We start from the raw sequence: 22,105 nt of genomic DNA, 5'->3' as shown, positions 1-22,105 counted from the left end.
AAAATGGGAAATGGGGGGGGACAAGCAAAAAAGCAAAACAAAACAATGTTGTGTTAATTTCTTAACTGTCTAGGTCTGGTTTCTGAAGTCCTGATGAGAAAGAAGGAGATGGAGGTTCTGGCCAACCTTAAGAATATTGTGATCCTAGACTGCAATAAAGATGCCTTTTACAAGAAGGTACAAAACTGCAAAGGGCTTAGGGCTGGACCCGAATATCCGAATATTCGTTCGCTATGGCGGTATCCGGATATTCATTTTGGTATCCGAATATCTCCCCTTGGACATTACCGGGCGGAACGAATATTCGCTGTTTGGGAAGTCTTCAGTGGCAGTGTGCAAAATTTGGATCCGAGGGAGACCAGACGAATGGATCTGAATATTCGGGCCGTCTCCGCCACCCCCACCCCATCGGACGTTAGGGGCGGAACGAATATTCGGATATTCGTCTTTAATAGGGCCCTAATATCTGGAGACCAGAAACCACTATTCAGGCCAGCCCTAACGCTCATGATGTTGTACTTGATGATATGCATGTTTACTATGCTGTTTTCTTTGTTCAGTAATAATTCTATATTTGTATTATGTTTCTTTTCTGTGTTTTTATCTTATTGTGTTTCTGGTTTTCTGAAATTTTGACCACTTAGCTCTGTATAAAAATAGTAACTGACTGATCAGTCTGATTTCTCTCCCTGTCAAGCTCTGATCGTTTTAACTCTTCTGAATATTGTGTCTCCCTTTCCTTCCTCAGGCTGTGTCTATCGCTGATAAGGAAGTGTTTGCATTCCGAATGATAAACTACACAGATGCAACAGAAGGAGATGCCTATCTGGACATGTCTAAAGTTGACACTTCTGTCACACTGACAGTGGGCTGCATTCAGGTCATCTTCCTCAACAAGTTTGTCTCTTCCATTCTGGTAAGAATCACATTTGCTGACTTGTTAATCACCGCTATTTTACATTTGCTTCACTTGAAATATGTTTATTCAATATATATATATATATATATACAATGCATTTCAACTTATCTTGCCATTATTGATTTCTGCATTCCAGTTCTTATGAATTTCTGTCCTTTAATTTGTTGCTTTCTATTCTTTCTTGATCAGGCATTCATCAATAACTTCCAGGAGGCTAAAGAGGCGCTGGCTGAGGTGACAGTCCAGGCTGCTGAAAAGGCAGCATCAGGAGTGAAGGAACTGGCAGAGCGGAGCACTCGGATAGCCCTTAACGTCCACTTTAATGCACCCGTCATCTTCCTCCCCCAGTCCTCCTCTTCCTCAAATATCATTGTTGCTGACCTTGGTCTCCTGTCCGTCAAGAACCATTTCGCTAAGCAGCCCTTTAAAAGTGACGCAAAGATCCCGCCTGTTGTTGATATAATGACAGTGAGACTGACTGACCTCAAGATGTACAGGTCAGCCTGATTATGATTTATTAGTGATATGTAAATACATTTTTATTTGCCTGTGTGATTTATTTTACAGTAACAGTTTTTCTAGGGCTGCACAGTTGCTCCATGGTTAGCACTGTCGCCTCACAGCTGAAAGATAACTGGTTCACGTCCTGTCCTGGGCCTAGGATCCTTTTGTATGTTGTCCCTGTGTATGTGTGAGTTTTCTTAGGGTACTCCAGCTTCCTCCCACTGTCCAAAGACATGCTGAGGTTAATTGGTAACTCTAAATTGTCCATAGCTGTGAATGTGAGCGTGATTGACTGTCTCCATGTGTAGCCCTAGGACAGACTGGTGACCTGTCCAGGCGTCCCCTTCCTTCGTCCCATGTTAGCTGAGACAGGCTCTAGATGGAACAGCTTTTCTAATAACTATTGTGTTGTTGTTTCTTCTAGAACAATTTACATAAATGAAGGTTTTCAAGGAGAAACCCAACTGCTAAAGCCCGTCAGCCTGGACTTAGAAATTCAGAGAAATCTGTCATCCAACTGGTACCACAGCATACCTGACATAGGGATCACTGCTCATCTGAAGCCCATGAGTGTGAGTAGTGATGTATAATAGCACGAGACTAAATGACTGATTTATAGCAGCTTCCCTTTTTTCAATAACAATTTGTTTACATTTGTTTTCTTTGAAGTTTGTGAAGTGAAGCCTGACAAATTCATTATTAATATGTGTATATTATTGTTTTTTATTTACTGACAAATTCTATGTCCTTTATTCTTGCCTGTATGTCTTAGAGAGGCTTACAGTGAGAACTGAAATGAAAATGTGTTTTAACAAGTATAGTAATAATCATGTTATGGGTCTTCCCAACAGCTGATCCTCTGCCAGGAGGACATGATTGTGGTTCTGAGGACTCTGAGTGAGAACTTGTCAGAAAAGTCTGATGATGTTCCCCCTCCAGCTGCTCTTGCCCCCACCGACCGCTCATCTGACTCTGTATCCAACAAAGAATCCCAGGACTCTGGAACCAATGGACCAACCAACAGTAAGGACTTGTAGATGTACATATTTCTATTTATGTGCATATAACGGTTCTAAAAATTAGACATATTTACAGAACTTGTGCTGATAAACTTTTTCTCCATAAACTATGAAAAAGATTAGTTTGACAGATCACAAGCATGAAGTCTGAAAATGTGTTTTTCTAGACTAGGGAATATTTTGTGCCAATTATAGCCAAGACCCAGTAAGCTCCTGAAACCTGTGCTCTGTGTTGTGATAACACCGTTTTAGGTAACACAGTGGTGACAGCTGCTGTTGTGGAGACACAGAAAAACAGCAAACTGAAGAACACGCTTAAAGTAGACTTCAAATTTGACTCCATGACGGTGGTTGTGTACAGCCCTAATGAAAACGAGGTAAAGACACACACTCATACGTGCTAAGACAGGGACAAGTGATGACTACATTATATTATTAGGCTTGTCCATCTTTATTATGTGGTACATATGGAACAAGCAGAGCCTGTTTGTTGTTGTTTAACAGATACTGCCGTTAGACTCACATGATGAGCAGCTGAAACTTGCTGAGTTCACTCTGGGCACCATCTCCACCTCCGTCCACATGTTCTCTGACAGTTCAATGAAAGCCTCAGTTCGACTCTCCACATGCCTTCTAGATGACAAGAGGCCAAAAATCAAGATGGTCACTCCAAGGTTTGATATACACACCAGGGCTCCTAGCACTGAGATAATAGGCTTTTCTCTGTCACCTAGTAACACAGAGTAGTCATAAAAATAATTATCATAAAATTGTTTCTGTTTCTCCACTGATTCATGTGATGTAAGAGGAATGATCATATTGTGTTCAGTACTTATTCTTCACTCACAGCTCTTTCATGTGCTTTTCCAGGATGATGGCGTTGCGTCCTGGTGCAGAACAGAACATGATGGTTGAGGTGAACTATCGTCAGGGCCGTGATGGCACCACTTTAGACACTGTGGTGCAGGATGTGTACCTGTGTGCCAGCATGGAGTTCCTGCTCACAGTAGCAGACATCTTTCTTAAGGCCACCCAGCAGGGCTTTGCTCAAGTGCCACAACCCAAGAACAGTTCTGGTGCCGGAGAGAAAAAGAACATTAACTCCTCTGTCACATCTAAAGAGTCCAGTAAGTGGACCTTATCAGTTTAATTTGTTAGCTGTCAGTATATTACAAAATGCTATTATTTAACTACAATATCTCTCAATTAGACACAGACAATCAAACTACTGTATGTGTTTTGCTTTTGGATTTTTATGTTAAAGATATGGATTGCAAGTTTGAAAGTTTAATTTTGACTATTATAAAAGGAGAGGTTATGGGCACTACAGAAACAGTGTTGTTTACACTACCTGTCTATAAAGAAAGGACTAGAGTTTTAGGTCTGATTTGAGATAAAGATGAATTGAATTAATCTGCCTGACGACTTATGTAACTCCTTCACGCTTTCAGCTACAACTCCAGCTGTGGTGTCAAAGACAGAGATGAATGTTGTGGTGCGTAACCCAGAGATTGTGTTTGTGGCTGACCTGACACGTGCTGACGCCCCGGCCCTGGTGATGACCACACAGTGTGAGCTACTGATGAAAAGTGGTGCAGAGGGATCACAGATGACTGCTGTTATCAAGGACCTCAAGGTTCATGTTTTGACTGTAATGTAATACTGAAAACTAGATTTTCATAGAATTTTAAACTTGTGTATGGACTTTCAATATTCTGTAACAGTATCCAATATAATATACAAAGTATTAGATAAAGTTGATGGTTTTTGCAGGTGGTGGCATGTCCCTTCTTAAGAGAAAAAAGGAGACACAATGTGACCACAGTACTGCAGCCGTGTCAGGTGTTCTTTGAGAGTACTCAGTCTTCAACCTCCCCTCAGGCTATGGAGGTCTCCATCAACGCTCTGTCACTGAAGGTATTATTATTATTATTATTTTTACACATTCTGAGTCCATGTATTAAGTGAAATGTATTTCCTCAAATCCAAGCCGATACGTTTTTGTAGTTGTTCCATCTAAATGCCATGTTGTTAGCAAATGAACAGCTTTTTTCTTACATTGTGAATTGACTGTCAATTTTTTTATGAACCAACCTGTCACTTAACTAAGATAAGATGAAATGAGATAAAAATAGATAAGCCTTTATTCAACCCACAGTGGAAACATTTAGTCTTGCAGCAGCAAAGGAGATCATCAGTTGAAAGAAATAAAAACGACTTTTTTCAAATGTAGAAAGATAATGCACAGAATAAAAAATACTAAAGATACCAAGTTAAATAAAGGAAAAGAGAAGAAATGTTTAGCTTTGAACTGCTGCAAGAGGATGCCACTCATGTAGCACTTTAAATAGAATAGCTATCCACTTTATATTCATCCACTTCAGACAGTATGTCTGCTTACACCATCTTACATTCGCCAGAAATACTAATAACGATACCCTTCAAAAGTCTGCTTTGCAGTAGCAGTAGCAGCTGGTTTGTGTCAGCTATTGTTGATGGAAATTGTGGAATCATGTGAAACTGGATTTGTTATCGGACAGTTTTATGTCCCTGCTGTCTCACTCTGTCCAGGTATCTCCAATCATCATCAATACAGTGATTACCATCCAGTCAGCACTGACTCCCACAGCAGAGACACCTGAGGAGCTGGACAGCCCTGTTCCTGTGGACCTTTGGGAGAAACGAGGCTGGAAAGAGCTCAAACTCTGGTTCCTAGATGAGGAGGGGGATGAAGACACGCACTCACTGGTCCCATTGATTCCACAGGGAGAGTCGCTACAGGTGTTTGGCTGATTTGTGACAGAAATTCTAATACTCTACAGCTGATGGTATGCTGTGACATAGACAGCTGTGATTGTTTTAAAGCCAAATGTATTTGTACTAAACATTTACTAGCAAAAAGATTTGAACCAAAGTGCAGTACAGTTAAGGAAAAATAAAATAAACATAATGACTAAAAGATAAAACTCAGATTAAAGAAATAATAGGAAAGAAGTAAGAAAGAAAGAAAAAGAAAAAAACACCTCATAATAGATGAAGTCAGAGTGTCTGGCCATAGTTCAATTAAATGTCAATGAAAAGAGAAGTCCTAGACAGCATTTTAAAATTTTCTGAAATTAAAGCAGTTTTAACTTTAAAAGTTAAACAGTACCAGAGATTCTTAGCAGCTACTATGAAGGCTTAATCACATCTGATTTTTTACCCTTGATCTCAAACATTCAGGAGCATCTGGTTGGTCGCCCTCAGTGCTCTAACTGGGATATCAGGATGCAAGAGTTCTGCCAAGGGGTACCAACCCATTTAAAACTTAAAATCAGTGTCAAAGTGATCAGGAAGCCAGTGGAGGATAGTTTGGTTCCTGAAATATCACAAGCCTTTTTTTTATTCGATTCCCTGCAGACAATCATTGGTAGCTTGATACTTAAGGTTAAGCTACATCATTCATTCTCCATCACTGCAGGTGACCATCAAATCAATCTGTCTGACTCTGGAGGCTGGTGTCGGACACCGCACTATCCCCATGCTTCTGGCCAAGTCCTCCTTCCATGGTGACGTGAAAAACTGGTCCACGCTCATTGACTTACACAGCGAGCTCAACTTGGAGGTAACACACACAAGCCCAGCTGTGTACAGAGACATCAGACACATTTTCTTTAAGACTGTTAACAAAAGAGAACTGTTGATATTCATGATGTGTTTTGTCTTGAGGTTCACTATTACAATGAGGTGATGGGGGTGTGGGAGCCGCTGCTGGAACCGTTAGAAGATGAGACTAGAGATGGATTCAGACCATGGAGACTGGAACTGAAGGTGGTGATATGCATAAACCTGCAAGCACACACACACACACACACACACACACACACACACACACACACACACACACACACACACACACACACACACACACACACACACACACACACACACATCAATGCATAGAGTCTAACATTTTACTCTTCTGTAACCAGATGAAGAAGAAACCTGTGAAGTACTCAGGCCTTTCAGATGAAGTGGATTTCATGGTCCCAGACTATAAGACAGTTATTGTTATCATCAGTAAAGACCAGCTCAACATCACACTCTCTAAATGTGGGCTGGCCATGCTGAGTAACCTGGGCACAGTACGTAAAGCGCCGTCATCAGTTTTACAGAAAACACCTGTCCAAGGGTAGGTTTAGGGTTATGTAATGCGAGTGGTTTTGTCTTTCCCCAGGCATTCGCGGAGGCTGCCAAGCAGACAGCAGAGTGTTTTCAAAAGGATGAAGCTCCATTTGTAGTGAAAAACCGTCTGGGCCTGCCAGTATCAGTCCGCCACAGTGAGATGTTTTGTCCTATTGGTCAGCAGAGCACCAACAACACTGTGGAGCTGCAGGATGGGGAAACACTCGGGATGGACTATTCAACCACAACAGAGTCTGATCAGTTCTCAGCTATGATCTCTCTGAGTGGAAAGGATTACTACATACAGCCTAGTAAGTTGCACCTTTAATTCACAGTTACGCTGCATGAGGAGAACTAGCAACAAAGCCTGATATACACATAGCCACTGCAGTGTGTTTTCTATTAATTCTACGTTGAATTAACAATTACTTTCTGATCTTACCTCTGAAAGGCTTTTAAATGCAACACATGTATCTCCCTGCTTATCTCTTCGATCTTTTCTCCAACTTTTGAAACTATCAAACTTTATAATATAATAAAAATGTCACTATGCTAAAGCCAAACATATGCCTTGCTGACTTCTTTTGTTTCCTCTGCTTTTTCCAGCTCCACTGGGCCACACCTCAGCCAGTGTGATCCCTCTGATCAAAGTGGGCAGGGGAATGTACAGTGTAATGCACAAAGAGTCCGGAGTCACTCGTTTCCTGGTCTGTCAGATTTACTCTTTGGAAGGCAGCAAGTACATCAAGATCCGCTCTCCTTTCCAGGTACGTCCTTGATGGTTTAACCCATGGTTATTCAATTCCATTATTATACAATGTTGTAGAATAGACAGCCTTGTATTTTATGAATTTGTATTATATACATTGCTCTCTCTCATCAAGGTGACTGCTTAATTTGCGGTTATTTATTCTGGGTTAGAATAAGGTTTTTTTATTCTTTTCAAATATACAATTATAAGCACACGTACCAAAAGAGTTCTACATGTTGTAAACTAGAATAAGATTTCAGATCAATTGAAAATGTGGGGGTTAATGAAGAGTTTGCATGTTTTTCTTTGTTTTTATGCAGATCATCAATCATTTTTCAATACCATTCAAAGTTTTTGAAGGACCAACATGTCTGGGTACAGCTCTTCCTACTGAGGAGTTCTGTGTGCCTCTGGACTCTTATCGGTGAGGACAAACACATGAACGGACCTGCATGTTTATGTTCACATCTTAGGCAGCTCTTCTTTTTTGTCCTTCTCTTTCTCTCTCAATCATACATTCTTTCATTCACCAATATTTACTCTTTGCCACCCTCCTCAGGTCTGAGCTCAGCCTTCAGCCAGTAACAGATGATCAAGCTGACGGTGAAGAAGAGCAGTTTGACTGCTCAGAGGGCTTCAGTTACGAGGATGTCAGCAACCAGCAGCCTGAGACGCACCTGCAGCAGACCTGTCGTCACCGTGGAGATCAGGGTGGTGTGATGACGGTCAACATCGTGCCAGTAAAGGATGCAGTGACAATTAGAGACACTGGAGGTGCTGGGGAAAACTTTGACGTGCCCTTTGTGCTTCACCTATGGCCTTCCATCCTGCTCCGCAACCTGCTCCCTCACCCCATCGCCTACAAGCTCAAGGTAGGTGGTGTCTGGTATTAGCTACTCAGATGGGTCAAGAACCATACAACCTAAAATGCAAATGGTGTGCACTTTACGGCAATGGATTTCTCTGTTTCAAAATTTAAAATCAGATGCACATTGTATTTTATACTATTACAGAATCAAATAGCAGAGACAACTCTTAACTGCTTTTTGTGAGATGTTTAACAGTTCATGGATGTTTCATCATTGCATAGATGCTTCTTTAAAATAGGTCAGAGCTGCAGTATTGTAACTTTTTGGGATATGAGGATTTTCTTACAATAACACCTTATAATGAAAATATAAAACATTTTGGAAAATGGTCAGCTGTAATGTATATGTGATTTACGCTCAGGACATGTAAATTTACCATTAAGGTCTTTGTAATACAATAGGTGCCCAGTTTGTGTATACATACACTTGATAAATATTTCTATTTGCATAGTCATGACTGACAACTTGCATGGTGCATCCTGCCACTTACCCAATTACAGCTGGATAGGCTCCATCCCCCCTGACCGTTTACAGGATAAAGCGAGTATAGCAGATGGATGGAGTAGTCACCACTCACATCAAATTAAAATCAAAAGTTGTGCAATTTCATATTGTTTCATACAATGCTTAACATTTATCACATAAACATTTAGTGTAGTGCTTAACATTTCCTCTAGTCAGAATTCTTGCTTTTTTTCCCCCTGCCTAATAATGATGACGTTAACGGTGATTAAATGTAATACCCCAGATTGACTGTTGTGATCGTTGTTCATATCTGCCTCAACAGGACAGTGGAGTCTCTCTCCCTGAAGCCACTCTGGACCCTGGCCACTCTGCCCAGCTTCCCACTGCAGTCATCAATCAATCCAGTCTCGACCTCCGCCTACTGAACTACTTGGCTCAAGACTGGTCTGCTGAGTACAGGTCTGACTTCAGTCTCACTTCCTTGTGGTGTTTTTTATTGCAACCAGCACTTTATGTTGTCACATGTTTGTATTACAAGTCCACTGAAGTCTGATAGAATGATGGAACCACCATTAAAATCACAATTATTTTATGCCCGACTACATTTCAAAGTGTAATCAACAAAATATTCTGTTGTGCAGTCTTCAGAGTGACCAGGAAGAGATCGCCTTCATTGTGTTCCAGTCTCTACGAGAGAATGACGAGGATGATGGGGAAGGGACAGAGAGGAAGAGGGCTGAGCTGGATATAGCAGTGCATGTCAAATGTGATCCAGGACAGATGGTGGTTGCTATTCACTCACCGTACTGGATGGTGAATAAGACAGGCAGGCTGCTGCAGTACAAGGCTGACGACATCCATCGTAAACACCCTCTGGACTATGACATGCCGCTGCTATTCTCCTTCAAGCCACGATACTTCCTGCGAAACAACAAGGTGAGGGAAAGAGATGCTTTACTTGAAGTCAAAGTTAATTAAAAATAGTTCAAAGAGACATATTTGATGGTCTGTTCATGTTAAAACATTTCATACTTTTCATACATTTTTCATCCGTTTTTTCTCACAATTTGCACTTCACTTCTGAACCTGACACTAGTTTTCTTAAACTTATGTTCATTTGATATAGTGTAGGGTAAAATAAGTAGGTGGTTTTAAATTAATGTTCTTTCTGAATTACTGGGGAAGTGTTTTAAAAATATTTGATAGTGAAACGCAGCATTGAAGTCAACCTGAAACCGATGTCTTTTTGGCTGTGCTCTGTTATATTGCTGTTTGCCCATAGCACAAAATTTAATTATTTCTTACTGTCATTGAATTCTTTTGATCCCGCAGGTCCGTCTTATGATCTCTGACAGCGACCTATCAGATGAGTTTTCACTGGACACAGTCGGTAGCCATGGAGATGTGAAATGTAAAGGCAGATACAAAGATTATCTGGTAAGATTTTGCCACAGATGCTGAAATTCAGACATAAATGCACCCAGTTTTATCTAAAAGGACAAATGTGCTGTCATCAGGGAAGTAGATGATCTTCATCTTTTGTTGACATTTGTGTGACGTCTGTCTGCCCACAGGTTGGTGTGAAGATCGATGCGAGCAGCTTCAGTCTGACTCGCATTGTGACCTTTGTGCCCTTTTTCATGCTGGTCAACAGAACCAAGCACAGCGTCTTCATATGTGAGGAGGGGCAAGAAAACTGGACTGAGGCAGAACCAGAACAGGTCTGAGCCGCATCAATGACTGCTGTTCCGTTTCCTTGCACATACATTCTTTTGAATACTGCGATGTTTATCACTAATGATATATATTGGGCTTAAATTCTGTTTAGGTTCACTATAGTGTCAGCAACTGATTGTCACACAGTAGCTCTATATGTAAACTGGTTAGGCCTTGTAGATTTTGCTTTTGTTAATGTCATGTGCAGTTGTGCAGTAGGTGAACAGATGTACAGGATTTCGAAGATGCTGAGTATTTACGGATTTAGCTTTCTGAATTCATGTGATGTGACTAAACCGAAGTGGATGGCTGTTGTGGATTAGCAGTTTTCTGCTGCTGAGATTTGCAAACAAAGACTTCTGATTCCATAAAATTTTGGGGTTTTAAGATATGATAGACTTACTGTGTAACATTCAGACAAGTGATCATCACTATTCTATTTAAGGTCTTGTTTTTTTCCTGCTTTTAGTCAGCTGTTCCCTTCTGGCCTGAGAATGTCACCAAGCGGCTAAAGATCAAAGTAGGAGGTTGTTTGTTGCCTCCTCAGACTATTGACTTCACTCGACCAGAAAACTGCCTATTGCTGCATCTGGACAACTCTGTAAGTAGACACATACAGGGCTAATGTTTGTGTGATTCTTTGGTAATTTTTTTCTATAGAATGCTCTGCATTGCATTGTGTTGATTAGACATCGTTGTGAAAGCTGATTTTCAGAAACGTTTTGTCTGTCTTTCAGGTGGGCGGGATCATTGTAGATGTGAATCTGTCTGAGCACTCGGCCACAATCCGATTCTCCGAGTACCACGACGGTGCGGCCCCCTTCCTCATCATCAACCATACCAAAGACCAGACACTTCAGTTTCATCAGAGGTGAGACAACAGGATAGAGACAATTAAAATCAAAGAAACCGTTTAACCACTAGAACCGCTGATGGTGGCATTTTTCCCCCCGCTGCCACAGTGTCAGCAATCACTCTGATATCATTTCATTAAGCAGTTAAGTTGTTCATTTTCCTATATATTTTTTAAATATAATGAATTGGACTTGACAAAACGGCATTTAATTTTTTTGTTTGTTGGGTTTATTACATTTAAATTGGCTGTAGTCTATCTAATTAAAGATCTAAATGGTCTATTGTTTTGAAATTCATAAATAAACGAAGGCTTCAATGTACAATAAAGTACGCTACACAGTAGATAAGGTAGAACAAGCAGTTAAAAAATTAGTTTTAGATAATAACCTGTTTTAGTAATGCTACGCTATATGTTTTATCTCCAGTCTCCTGGCATCTCTATTTATTTATCTAGTCTGTTCATCAGATCTAGTTGGCTGTACCTCATGGTAAGGTCACATACTTCTAAAAAGATGTATAAACAATAAATGTTGCTAAGCAACCGGACGTGGCCTGAGTGTTGAGTGCAGCATTATACACAGGTTTTCCATTGGAGTAAAAACTACTGCACAACAGTTCAATGGATAAATGACAAACCTAATCCAAAACTGCCCACAATTCAGGAGATGATTAATTGCCCCATTTTCGGAAAATCAGAAAGTAAGAGGGAAGGTGGTTTTTGCAACATTTGAAAACGACAAGGGGGTAAATTGACCTCTTGGTGTTTCTAGTGTTAAGCCATGCAGTTTTGTGTCATCACTAAATTCTTTCTCTATCAGATGTAATTCATCAAGAAGGAAGTTTAAAAAAAAGGAAGAAAATGTAGTTAGTGTTTGCTAAGGATAGGTTTGCCGCACATAACATCATTTTAGTGAATTCACAACACTGAGTAAAAGTGTTTGTATGAAATTTTATTTACTTGGGACCTGTTTTCTTCAGGTAAAGTGTTCATGGAAAGTATTTCTTGCATAGCACTCATACTGTCATTTTTTTAATGTCACTGTGGTGTATTTTGGTGCAAATGTTTTCTGTAAACGTGCTTTTAAAGTGCTCAGAGTTTAAGTTGAATTATGTTGTGACTAAGTGGAAACAGAAGATTTGTCTTAATAGCAGGATATTTCAGCAGTTGTACATGTTTATTCATTGTACTGTTATTTTAGTGTTCTTGCTTGTTTTTGTCTTTTTTTCTGTCTTCTCTCAGTTTTTGTTGTGAATGAAGTTTGTATTCTGCAGGGTTTAATTTTACCAACTAAGTTGGACTTCATTCACAGTGTTCATGTTTGCATTTCATTGATATGTGTTTTGCATATTTGTTGAATGACCATACTGTTCTCCTGTTGCAGCAGCCTTAAACAGTTTAGCTCCTAGAAACTAACAGTGTCTGTTTTTGCTGATAGAGATTTATGTTTTTGTGTTGTGGGTCATGCAGCGCCCGGACAGAATCCACGTGGGTTCCTGACGAGCTGCTCGACCTCTCCTTCTCAGAGGAGGAGGACAGGTAGAAAAATGTGAAAAGGGGAAAGCTCTGCTGACACACTCTGAACTCAAGATAAAGATAGAGAACATGAAATAGGAGGTGGAACTAATTTAATAACACAAATGAGAAAGACATGAACATTTCTGCAGTTGCTGGATCGTTTATACATGTTGAGGAAAGACTGAAAGCCCAGAGGAAGATAAGTGGAATTGGCAGGTTTGTCTTTTGTTAATTAACATGTAGAATGCTATAAAAACTGACATATAGTATGTGAACATCTCCCTACTTTGTATCCTGCCTTCAACATGTGACAGCTGAAAAACAGCAGTAGACATAACAGTAATATACAATTTTGTGTGAGTGACACGTTAGCTTCAGATAGCTAGTATGGATAGCTCGTTAATGCGAAATGAGGTTTGAGGATGACACCAAGTGGGATAATAAAGTTTAGCATCAAAATGTTTATGAATTCTTGTAGCATTTGATGTAATACATTTGAGTGCAGAGTGTGGTCAGACAAGGAGTTCAGGTAATAATAATAAATAGAAGAAGACTTCAGCCCTGATTCTGGCTTGTCAGTGTAATCTGCTCTCTTGTTCAACATGATATCAACTGATTGTGTAATAATCACTGCACTTTTGGCATTTGTCAGACTTTCATTCAAACTAGTTTGTCACTTTCTGCTGAATTATTTATTTATAAACAACTCACTACATTAACCAGTTATCTTTTTATTAACCTGCTGGAACATTGCACTGACAAATGTTTAAAGATCACTGTAGTAAATATGCACCTGTGTGTGGGTGTGACAAGCGTAGTAAGGGAGCAGGTTAGACATCTAAAGCCATTTTATATCCGTCAAAGCCTTATCATCTTGTACAAATACGAGTTTTCAACGCTGCTGATTGGATGGGATTCTGCCAAAGGAATCACACCTCCTGCTTCTTCCAGTACTTTTGTTGCATCAACTAGTATTCTCTTGCTTTTTTTTAATCTCCATGCATAGATTGTGGCTTTCACACTTCTTCCTTTCTTTATTTCCTTTTCATTTGTCTGCTTTGTTTCATCTAACTCAAGATCAATACAATTGTGAATATGCATATTAAATCTTTGTCTTTTCAGCAGAGATATTGGGGACCTTTGGGTGTTTGGCCATTGTACTGTCATGTTTCTGTCTGTTGACAGGAACTGCTTACGTGCTCTAAGAGACAGGTCCTTTGGATTGGATTGTTGGCATGGTGGTGGATTTTTGGTGGATGGGCTCTGTTATATTGTCCTCTGTTTTACTGTTCCACTGTACCGTCATCTTTCATTATTTGCTTCCTGTCATCTTAAATAAGTGCAGTATTGTTTGTTTTTAGGAGTTGCAATGGTACTGATACATACACTGTGTGTGTGTCTGGGTGTGTTTCATGTGCATGCAGTTCTCAGAAGGAGATGGAGCAGGAGGAGCTGGAGGCTGGAAAAGCTGTGCACTACACCTGGACTCAGCCTACTGGGTCCCGAGAGCTTTGCTGGACCTGTGGCACTTATGGAGGGAAGCTGAGGAGTGAGGAGGTACTATACCTGAGTCAGAATGATATTTGTTCCATGATAAAGATTGTGCTATCTTAAATTTAAAAAGTTATTGTGTTTTCTGAAGCAAGTACTGACTGATTCATGAGGTCACTTAGTCTTGAAGATTGAAATCACTGTGCTTTATGTTGTTTTTAGTGTATAAGAAACCTTGTTGCACATGCAGTACCATGATTTATTGTTAGTAAAATACACTTTAAAAGATAATTTTTAAATGCAAGACTGTCAAAGTAGTATCACCAGTTCTATTTAATTGTCAAAAGCAAAGTGAAAGTGAGAATGTAGTGTACTTATAGCAAAGCACTTGTGGAAATGGAGTTTACCTAATCCATTAATCCCTGTAAAACACTAAGTAATAGACCTAAAGATAATGTGTTGATACAGTTTAACTCGTGTCTTTTGATATGAATTAACATCTAGAAATGATCATATAGGATAAAAAGATGTTGTTTTAACAGGATGTCTGTTTATCTGCTTTTGCATCTTTAGGACCTGCTTAAGGACATGAACAATGAGGGAAAACTTTTTGTGATTTCCTTTTATGAAGGTAAAGTACCAACCCGGTCTCACGGGGATTCGTGAAACTGTCACGTAAGTTTTAGTTTCGGTTCCGTGCGCACCAACACGATTTCGTCATGTTTTTCGTGCCGCTCACCACGAAATGTTTTTCGCTGTGGTAATCACATCTGAAAGTGGTTTATACCGGCGGATTCATGACGATCTAAGCTGTCCATCGGCGTATACTGCTTGTGCGATTGCGTTTGCGGCCGCCGGCCGCCGTCCGCCGGACATTCTTGAAATTCCTATGCAAATTGGTAAGTGTACCACCGGCTTATGGTTAGGTTATGGTTGGGGTTATGTTTAGGGACGATGTCATGCAAAATATAGCGTTGGATTCGCCACAGTTTTACATTAAAAATATAATATACACATTCTTTTGAAATACGTTCTGAGTGGCACGAAAAGTCCGCCGTTTAAAATACATTGGTGCGCATTTCGTGGTGAGCGGCACGAAAAACATGATGAAATCGTGTTGGTGCACACGAAACCGAAACTAAAACTTACGTGACAGTTTCACGAATCCCCGTGAGATCGGGCTGAAAGTACATAAATGTTGAAATGAAATGTCCACACTACTTGCAATTTGTAATTTTATATTCACTAGAAGTGATCTTGATCAATTGCTAGTTCATCGTCACTGCATGAGTTTACCAAAGGACAGTTGTTAGTAATAGAGTTTTCAGGACATATGGACGAGGAGGCGGCAAATTAATCAGGTGACTCAGGTCTAACCTCGTGTTCTTCCTTGATTAATTAATCAATGAGTCGCTGAAATACTACCCGCTTTTGGGAGCAGAGCTGTGACAGATGCTGAATTCTGACTCCCTAAGGAATGCCAAGAATTTTCTTTTCCACAGATGGTGTTAAAACAGTAGGATTTTTGTTTATTGTTGCACCAAAGGTCTCCAGCGTGTTGTGCTGTTCACTGAGGATCAACGGATCTACAAGGTGCTTTGTGAGAACGAGAAGGCACAGCTGGCGGAGCAGGAAATCATCCTGTCGCTACAGAACATGGGCGTGTCTCTGGTCAATAACAGCAGCAGCCAAGAGGTTTCCTTTATTGGGATCACAAGGTGCCATGCTGTTGTTTGCTCAGTAAATTGTTAATGACAAGTCAGCGCTGATTTACAACTGAGATTGTCATGTAAGAAAGCATACGTAGTTGCTTTAAAGGTGCATAAATGACCTTTTTGTGTTCTGTTACATGATGATGTGCTGGATGATGTCACATTTACACAGCAAGTAATAAGTAGAACTTGGAGTTTCATGTGTAAACATTCAGTCAAGGTCAGATAAAACAGAAGATCGATAAAAGAGGTTGTTGTTCTTTTTCCAGTGAGTCATGTAGCCTTGAGATGACGAATGACACTCTTTATTCGCTTTTTTGTCTTAGCTCTGATGTGGTGTGGGAATCGAAACCTAAGAAGAAGAATCGGTGGAAGACTATGAGCGCTAAGGACGCTGAGATGTTGGAGAACAGCTTCAAAGAGTACATTGAATCCGGGTCCGTAGACGATGCCATTCGTGATCTGGAAAATAACTTCCAGGTCAGGGTCTATTCCTCTAAATATTTTGTGTCAGATAAAACTAATTTGATCTAACGAACTAGACATGTAAGGTTTATACTCATTAATACAACTGGCTTCATTCTGTAGCTGAAGTGGTTAAATAATGCTGAAAATAATTAGTTGGAGGCATAATTGTTCAGCTTTGCGGTGTTTGTGATTGTCTCCCAGGTGAAATTTACTCCCAGTGGCATGGATATGCAAATGTTGCAGCCGGTTGAAGCTCCTCTGAGGAGACACTTCCTGCCTGGTGTGAAGGTGGAGTACAGCATCTCACCACGACAGAGAGCCTACCGTGTCAAAATCCACCGCATTCAGGTGAAAAGAAGCGCACTTTGAATGAAAATAAATATTAAGTAAATTCATTTATCAAAAATGATCTACGATCCACTATGATCAATGTCCGTGTTACAATGCTACAAGTCAGTCAAAGTTGACTTCATTAATATATTTTGAGTTCTGTTTTACAAATACATTTTCCTTCTACAGATCCAGAATCAGCTGCCCGGGGCCATCTTCCCCTACGTTTTTTACCCTGTGAAACTGCCAAAGTCTATCACTATGGACTCAGGTCTGTTAGTCCACCTTCTGTGTTGTTTTTCCATTTACTGTCATATGCTGATTATGTGCTGTTTTTTGGTCTAAAATATGATTTTGTTTCTTTGCTTCCAGAACCCAAACCTCTAACTGATATCAGCATTGTTACCAGAGCAGCAGGCCACTCTGATATCTCTCGCATCAAGTAATAGTCTTTCTCTTGATTCCCATCCTCTATGTAAAATTTATTGTTTCCTCTAGATGTGCTTCTTACAAACACATTTGCCTGAAAGTTGTTTTTTTTCTAATATGCGTAACGCTTGTCACACCCACACACAGGTGCATAAATGCTGAAATGTTTTCTCAGCTTTGCTCCGAAGTGTTGATTGAAATGTCGGTTCTCCTCAGGTACTTCAAGGTGCTGATTCAAGAGATGGATCTCAAGCTCGATCTGGGCTTCTTGTATGCCATCCTGGACCTTTTCACCCCTGAGAACGCCAGCATCATGAGCTCAGAACAAGAGGTAACTGTCGCCTATGTTTTTTAGAAACTTGAATACATTAATAGAGTTTCGTTTGATTCAATAGTTGTGTTTGTGCTTTCATGTGCCTTTATATTTGTCTCTGTTTTACAGGTGGAACTGTTTGAGAAGGACATAGAGTATATGAAGACAGAACTAAACCATTCCTCTGCTGCTGACACATCTCCTATCAGCCTCTATGAGTACTTTCACATTTCCCCCATCAAGGTGTGTAAATGCCAAAATTCCTACATATAAGCAAATAATGTCTTCATGGATCACAACATTGCCACTTCCATCAACCACACCTGCAGTGACTGATATAAAGGGACTCTAGAATTTTAGATCTTCGGTGGATTCAACCATGACTAGGTATGTTTGCGTGTTTGCAGCTGCACCTGAGTTTCTCTCTGAGCACGGGTGGAGAAGATGGATTGAAAGAGAAGCGAGATACAGAACTCATCCCCGTCCAGTCCCTCAACCTGTTGCTGAAGAGTATCGGAGCAACGCTCACTGACGTGCAGGATGTTGTCTTCAAGTATGATCACAAGGAGACCAAAACAGACAACACACAAATTGCATACAATGTTATTCTTTTTTTTTTTTAATTTGTCATGACTGATTCTTTTGTTTCTTTCAGACTGGCCTTCTTTGAGTTGAAATTCCAGTTTTGTACCACTCAGCAGCTCCAGTGGGAGGTCATCAGACATTATTCTAAGCAGGTAATGCACAGATGTACAACAACAGTACTATAGTAATGCAGAACCACAACAGTGCAATGCTGTTTTTGCATGCATTAAATATGAAACAAAATGAGAATGCATAAAATCTGGCACTCAATTTTCTATTTATGTTTATTTCAGGCTATTAAACAGATGTATGTGCTGGTGTTGGGCCTGGATGTGCTTGGAAACCCCTTTGGGCTGATCAGAGGATTGTCAGAGGGAGTGGAGGCTTTCTTCTATGAGCCCTATCAGGTAGGAATGTAATATAAGGAATACAATTACATTTACTTTTATCTTTCAATGTCTTTCATCATTCCAGAAGCTGTGGGCAGCTATTTAAAGCTTGTTGAATATTTAAGATGTGTAATCAGAAAAATATCAACACTTTGTTCAGACTTACATTTACAGTATGACTTATTAAAGCTCCATCAGATTGTACTGTGCCGTTACATCTTCGTGTTTAAGTGTAATCTGTGTTTTTCCAGGGAGCCATTCAGGGTCCAGAAGAGTTTATTGAAGGAATGGCTCTTGGGATGAAGGCTCTGGTTGGAGGAGCTGTAGGTAAGTACATTTGCACTGGAATTCTCAAAAAAATAAGGGGACTGAGCTCAGAAGCAAGAGAATTTTTACACTTTTTTTTGATATTTCTAATGATAGAATGAATCATAAAAGAAATATATAAAGTCTTAAGCTATAATATCTCGTCATCTGTAATTCCAAATGCATGTGCACGGCTCAACCATGGTCAGTGTGGCCAACTTTATCTGCTGTCAGTATTGATTTATTGGGACATGTTCATGACTGCTACACAGAAGTATAATCTAAACAAAGTATAATAACTGAGCAAAACTTTTGTTACTGCAGGGTTGGCTGTGTGAGGGGTTAAAATGTCATGCTTTACAACAGTGCTGTATCTAGAAAATGTCAACATTTAATTACCTTAATTTAACAGTGGCTGACTAAGGTGAGACACCTGAGACTGAAGGCAAATCTAAAGTTTTTAGCACAAAAATATGACTGCCCCTGTAGTGAATGTGATTTGGATTTTGATGTGAATATGTAATTCCAGTGCAGCATAAGTCAAAATGGATATTTCATGCATGATACACACTGACCTGTAATGATTTTTTTGAACAGGTGGAATAGCAGGTGCAGCATCCAGGATAACAGGTGCCATGGCGAAGGGTGTCGCTGCCATAACGATGGATGAGGAATTCCAGCAGAAGAGACGAGAGGCTATGAACAGACAACCCAGTGGTCTGAGAGAAGGGCTGACCAGGGGTGGAAAAGGACTGGTGTCTGTACGTAGAATGTGTTATTGCATGCAGTGGTTTTATCTCTCCTGTTGAATATAGCAACAGTATTACTGTAGTCTAGTCTATAAGAGGGTCCACCACTCTTACCACTCTTGATTTTTTTTTTTTCAGGGATTTCTCAGTGGGATCACAGGGATTGTTACCAAACCTATTAAAGGTAAGCTGAGTCTCACCTCTATGAAAACTGATTGGTGCAATAAAATAAAACAAAACTGATGTGTATTAAAATACAAAAAATAAATATTGGTTTCTTCATTTGCTGTGGATTCTGTTGAAATAATGAAACGGTGTTCTAGCTGTCTAAATCTTAGTGTCATTTACCATAAACTTGTTGATGTGTCATTTTGTAGGAGCCCAGAAGGAGGGTGCATCTGGCTTCTTTAAAGGTGTTGGTAAAGGTTTGGTTGGTGCAGTAGCCAGACCTACTGGAGGCATTATTGACATGGCCAGCAGCACCTTCCAAGGGATCAAGAGGTATGTTTTTTTTATGCTACAGCAGCAGCAGCAGCTAGTATCTACACAGATAATTGGCATATTCATGAATGTGCATACACTTTAACATGCATATGCCAACAGTCCACATGCATACTAAATGCCGGTGCAGCATCACCACAAATCCTGACAAATGATCTCAAATCAGTAAAATTAGTGTGTATGTGTGTTTATGCAGTATTGTAGACCTGAATTGTCCATGTGTTTGGAATCTGTGTGTCAAAGTGCATTTCTGTGTCTTGTCTTATTTTTAGGGCAGCAGAGACGTCACAAGATGTTGAATCTCTACGTCCTCCTCGCTTCATACATGAGGATGGTGTCATACGACCGTACAAGGAGAAGGAGGGCATCGGGAGCCAGATGCTCCAGGTAGGACATAAATCTCTGCATCATCATCTCATCATCATCATCATAATCATCATAATCATAGTCTGACCTGGGCAAATAGCTGCTGATTAATATTCTTCTTTTAACTGATATGAGAAAAACTGTACTAACTTAACCACTTTACTTTAATGCTACTGATTTACTTCCATCTTCCCTCCAGTCTGCTATATTATTAATGAGCTTTTTGCTGATTTTATTTATTTTCTTGGTGTTAAACAATTAATCCAGCCTGATTCTCAGTGATTAATTAAAACTTTGTGTGTGTTTGCTACTGCAGCCCTGGTAAATGTGCGGTGTAGATACCTCACTGATTAGCGGGTTAGTTTAGTGCCTCGTGTTGTTACATTGATTTTGTTTGGGAAGTGATGCTACATGTACATACATGTGTTGTCCTTAAAGTTTAAACAATTGTATGCAACCCATTAGAAAATACCAAAGCGATCCTGTCTCACAATTTCTGTTGCCTGAAATGAAAAGAAGGCCAAGAAAATGTTGTGATAAAACTGCTTGACTGCTGGGCAGAAAGGCATTGTTCAGCTGTGCAGTGCTGATGCCCAAACAGTGTCTCCATCTATAAAAAAAAAAAATCGGCATATGATGGGAAAATATTGAAACCTCATCGCAGATGTCAACTTCCATAGTACGTAACACAGTATCTGGATAAAACAGTGTTGTTTCTGGAAGCATGTACTGCAGACAGATGAAATAAAAACTGAACTCGCAGTTGGTTCTCAGGTATGTTTTTAGAAAAAAGGAGCAGCATTTGATGAAAAAACGAGTTGCCAAATGTTAAGCATTTATGTGGAAATACACTTTGAAGCAGTGTGGCAGACGTTGACAGACGCATAGGAGAAAGAATTTCACTAAATCTCAGCAAATTCTGGATGCAAATGTCCGTCAGAAAATGAAACTGTAAAGTGATCTGCTTCTGTAGCAGGACAGTAATTTAAAACATACATTAAAATACAACATGAACTACTTACAGGAACACAGGCTAAAACTTTCAAATCATTGGATTAAAACATGCTGCATGTGCAAGACAGACTGAAAATACTTGAGTTGGTCTAAAAGAAGGAGAGAACTTCTAAATGAAGAATAGGACATGGATTTTCACTTGAAAAATCAACAGAATATGTAAAATGCTCAAACTTTTGTGTACAACTGTAGCAGCCATTTGCTAAACAATTTACTGATTAACACGTTCACTGGAGGTGATTCAGTGTGTCGATAACATGGAGTTCTTCTATTAGTAGGTTTTAGAGTAGCTTAGTGTCTCAGTTTTGAATCTTTTATGCTTTTTTGTCATAACTTTAGCTGTCATGCTGGATGGAGTGGGTTGAAGTTTATGAGTTTCAGGTCAGAGCTTCACTGTTTGGCTTGGAGTAAAGATCTAATTTTGTAGGATTTCACCTAAAGTTAACAGACAGGTGACAAATGAAAGTCCCTCTCTAAGATGCTTGACCTCAGTAAGCCTTTAAAACAACTTCAACTCTCTAATTGATATTCTGCAATTCTAAATCTAAATGATAGAGGCTGAAAAAGTGTCTGTGAAGCTTCACATATGAGTCACATCTTTCTCATTAAACCGTCAGTGACCCTGCATTCTCTGTGTAGAAACAGCTGCATGTTTCTTGCCTCATCTTATTCCG

At 39.8% G+C, this 22,105-nt stretch overlaps 1 protein-coding gene across 2 annotated transcripts in view; it reads left to right on the top strand.

The window, feature by feature from the left end:
* vps13a (vacuolar protein sorting 13 homolog A) overlaps positions 1–22,105 on the top strand; it is a 43,208-nt gene that overhangs the window by 15,163 nt on the left and 5,940 nt on the right. Inside the window, exons 31-72 of one of the 2 annotated variants that reach the window (XM_051951054.1) lie at positions 74–177; positions 749–916; positions 1,109–1,416; positions 1,848–1,995; positions 2,275–2,446; positions 2,695–2,819; positions 2,947–3,116; positions 3,313–3,569; positions 3,894–4,078; positions 4,216–4,359; positions 5,014–5,223; positions 5,903–6,046; positions 6,151–6,252; positions 6,414–6,566; positions 6,659–6,917; positions 7,213–7,373; positions 7,678–7,781; positions 7,917–8,229; positions 9,014–9,150; positions 9,333–9,627; positions 10,024–10,128; positions 10,266–10,412; positions 10,877–11,008; positions 11,145–11,278; positions 12,731–12,799; positions 14,203–14,335; positions 14,843–14,900; positions 15,816–15,987; positions 16,308–16,461; positions 16,651–16,797; positions 16,969–17,050; positions 17,152–17,221; positions 17,425–17,539; positions 17,651–17,764; positions 17,929–18,074; positions 18,177–18,258; positions 18,400–18,513; positions 18,747–18,822; positions 19,399–19,562; positions 19,689–19,734; positions 19,928–20,051; positions 20,324–20,438. In XM_051951054.1, the coding sequence (XP_051807014.1) occupies positions 74–177; positions 749–916; positions 1,109–1,416; positions 1,848–1,995; positions 2,275–2,446; positions 2,695–2,819; positions 2,947–3,116; positions 3,313–3,569; positions 3,894–4,078; positions 4,216–4,359; positions 5,014–5,223; positions 5,903–6,046; positions 6,151–6,252; positions 6,414–6,566; positions 6,659–6,917; positions 7,213–7,373; positions 7,678–7,781; positions 7,917–8,229; positions 9,014–9,150; positions 9,333–9,627; positions 10,024–10,128; positions 10,266–10,412; positions 10,877–11,008; positions 11,145–11,278; positions 12,731–12,799; positions 14,203–14,335; positions 14,843–14,900; positions 15,816–15,987; positions 16,308–16,461; positions 16,651–16,797; positions 16,969–17,050; positions 17,152–17,221; positions 17,425–17,539; positions 17,651–17,764; positions 17,929–18,074; positions 18,177–18,258; positions 18,400–18,513; positions 18,747–18,822; positions 19,399–19,562; positions 19,689–19,734; positions 19,928–20,051; positions 20,324–20,438 (6,158 nt within the window). The remainder of the gene's footprint in view (positions 1–73; positions 178–748; positions 917–1,108; positions 1,417–1,847; positions 1,996–2,274; positions 2,447–2,694; positions 2,820–2,946; positions 3,117–3,312; positions 3,570–3,893; positions 4,079–4,215; positions 4,360–5,013; positions 5,224–5,902; positions 6,047–6,150; positions 6,253–6,413; positions 6,567–6,658; positions 6,918–7,212; positions 7,374–7,677; positions 7,782–7,916; positions 8,230–9,013; positions 9,151–9,332; positions 9,628–10,023; positions 10,129–10,265; positions 10,413–10,876; positions 11,009–11,144; positions 11,279–12,730; positions 12,800–14,202; positions 14,336–14,842; positions 14,901–15,815; positions 15,988–16,307; positions 16,462–16,650; positions 16,798–16,968; positions 17,051–17,151; positions 17,222–17,424; positions 17,540–17,650; positions 17,765–17,928; positions 18,075–18,176; positions 18,259–18,399; positions 18,514–18,746; positions 18,823–19,398; positions 19,563–19,688; positions 19,735–19,927; positions 20,052–20,323; positions 20,439–22,105) is intronic. The other variant, XM_051951055.1, reaches the window with a different exon arrangement.

The sequence above is a fragment of the Acanthochromis polyacanthus genome, chromosome 7, assembly GCF_021347895.1.
Source record: "Acanthochromis polyacanthus isolate Apoly-LR-REF ecotype Palm Island chromosome 7, KAUST_Apoly_ChrSc, whole genome shotgun sequence".
NCBI classification, from domain to species: Eukaryota; Metazoa; Chordata; class Actinopteri; family Pomacentridae; genus Acanthochromis; species Acanthochromis polyacanthus.
The sequence above is the reverse complement of the archived record's forward strand: the minus strand, read 5'-3'. Positions and strand labels throughout refer to the sequence as shown.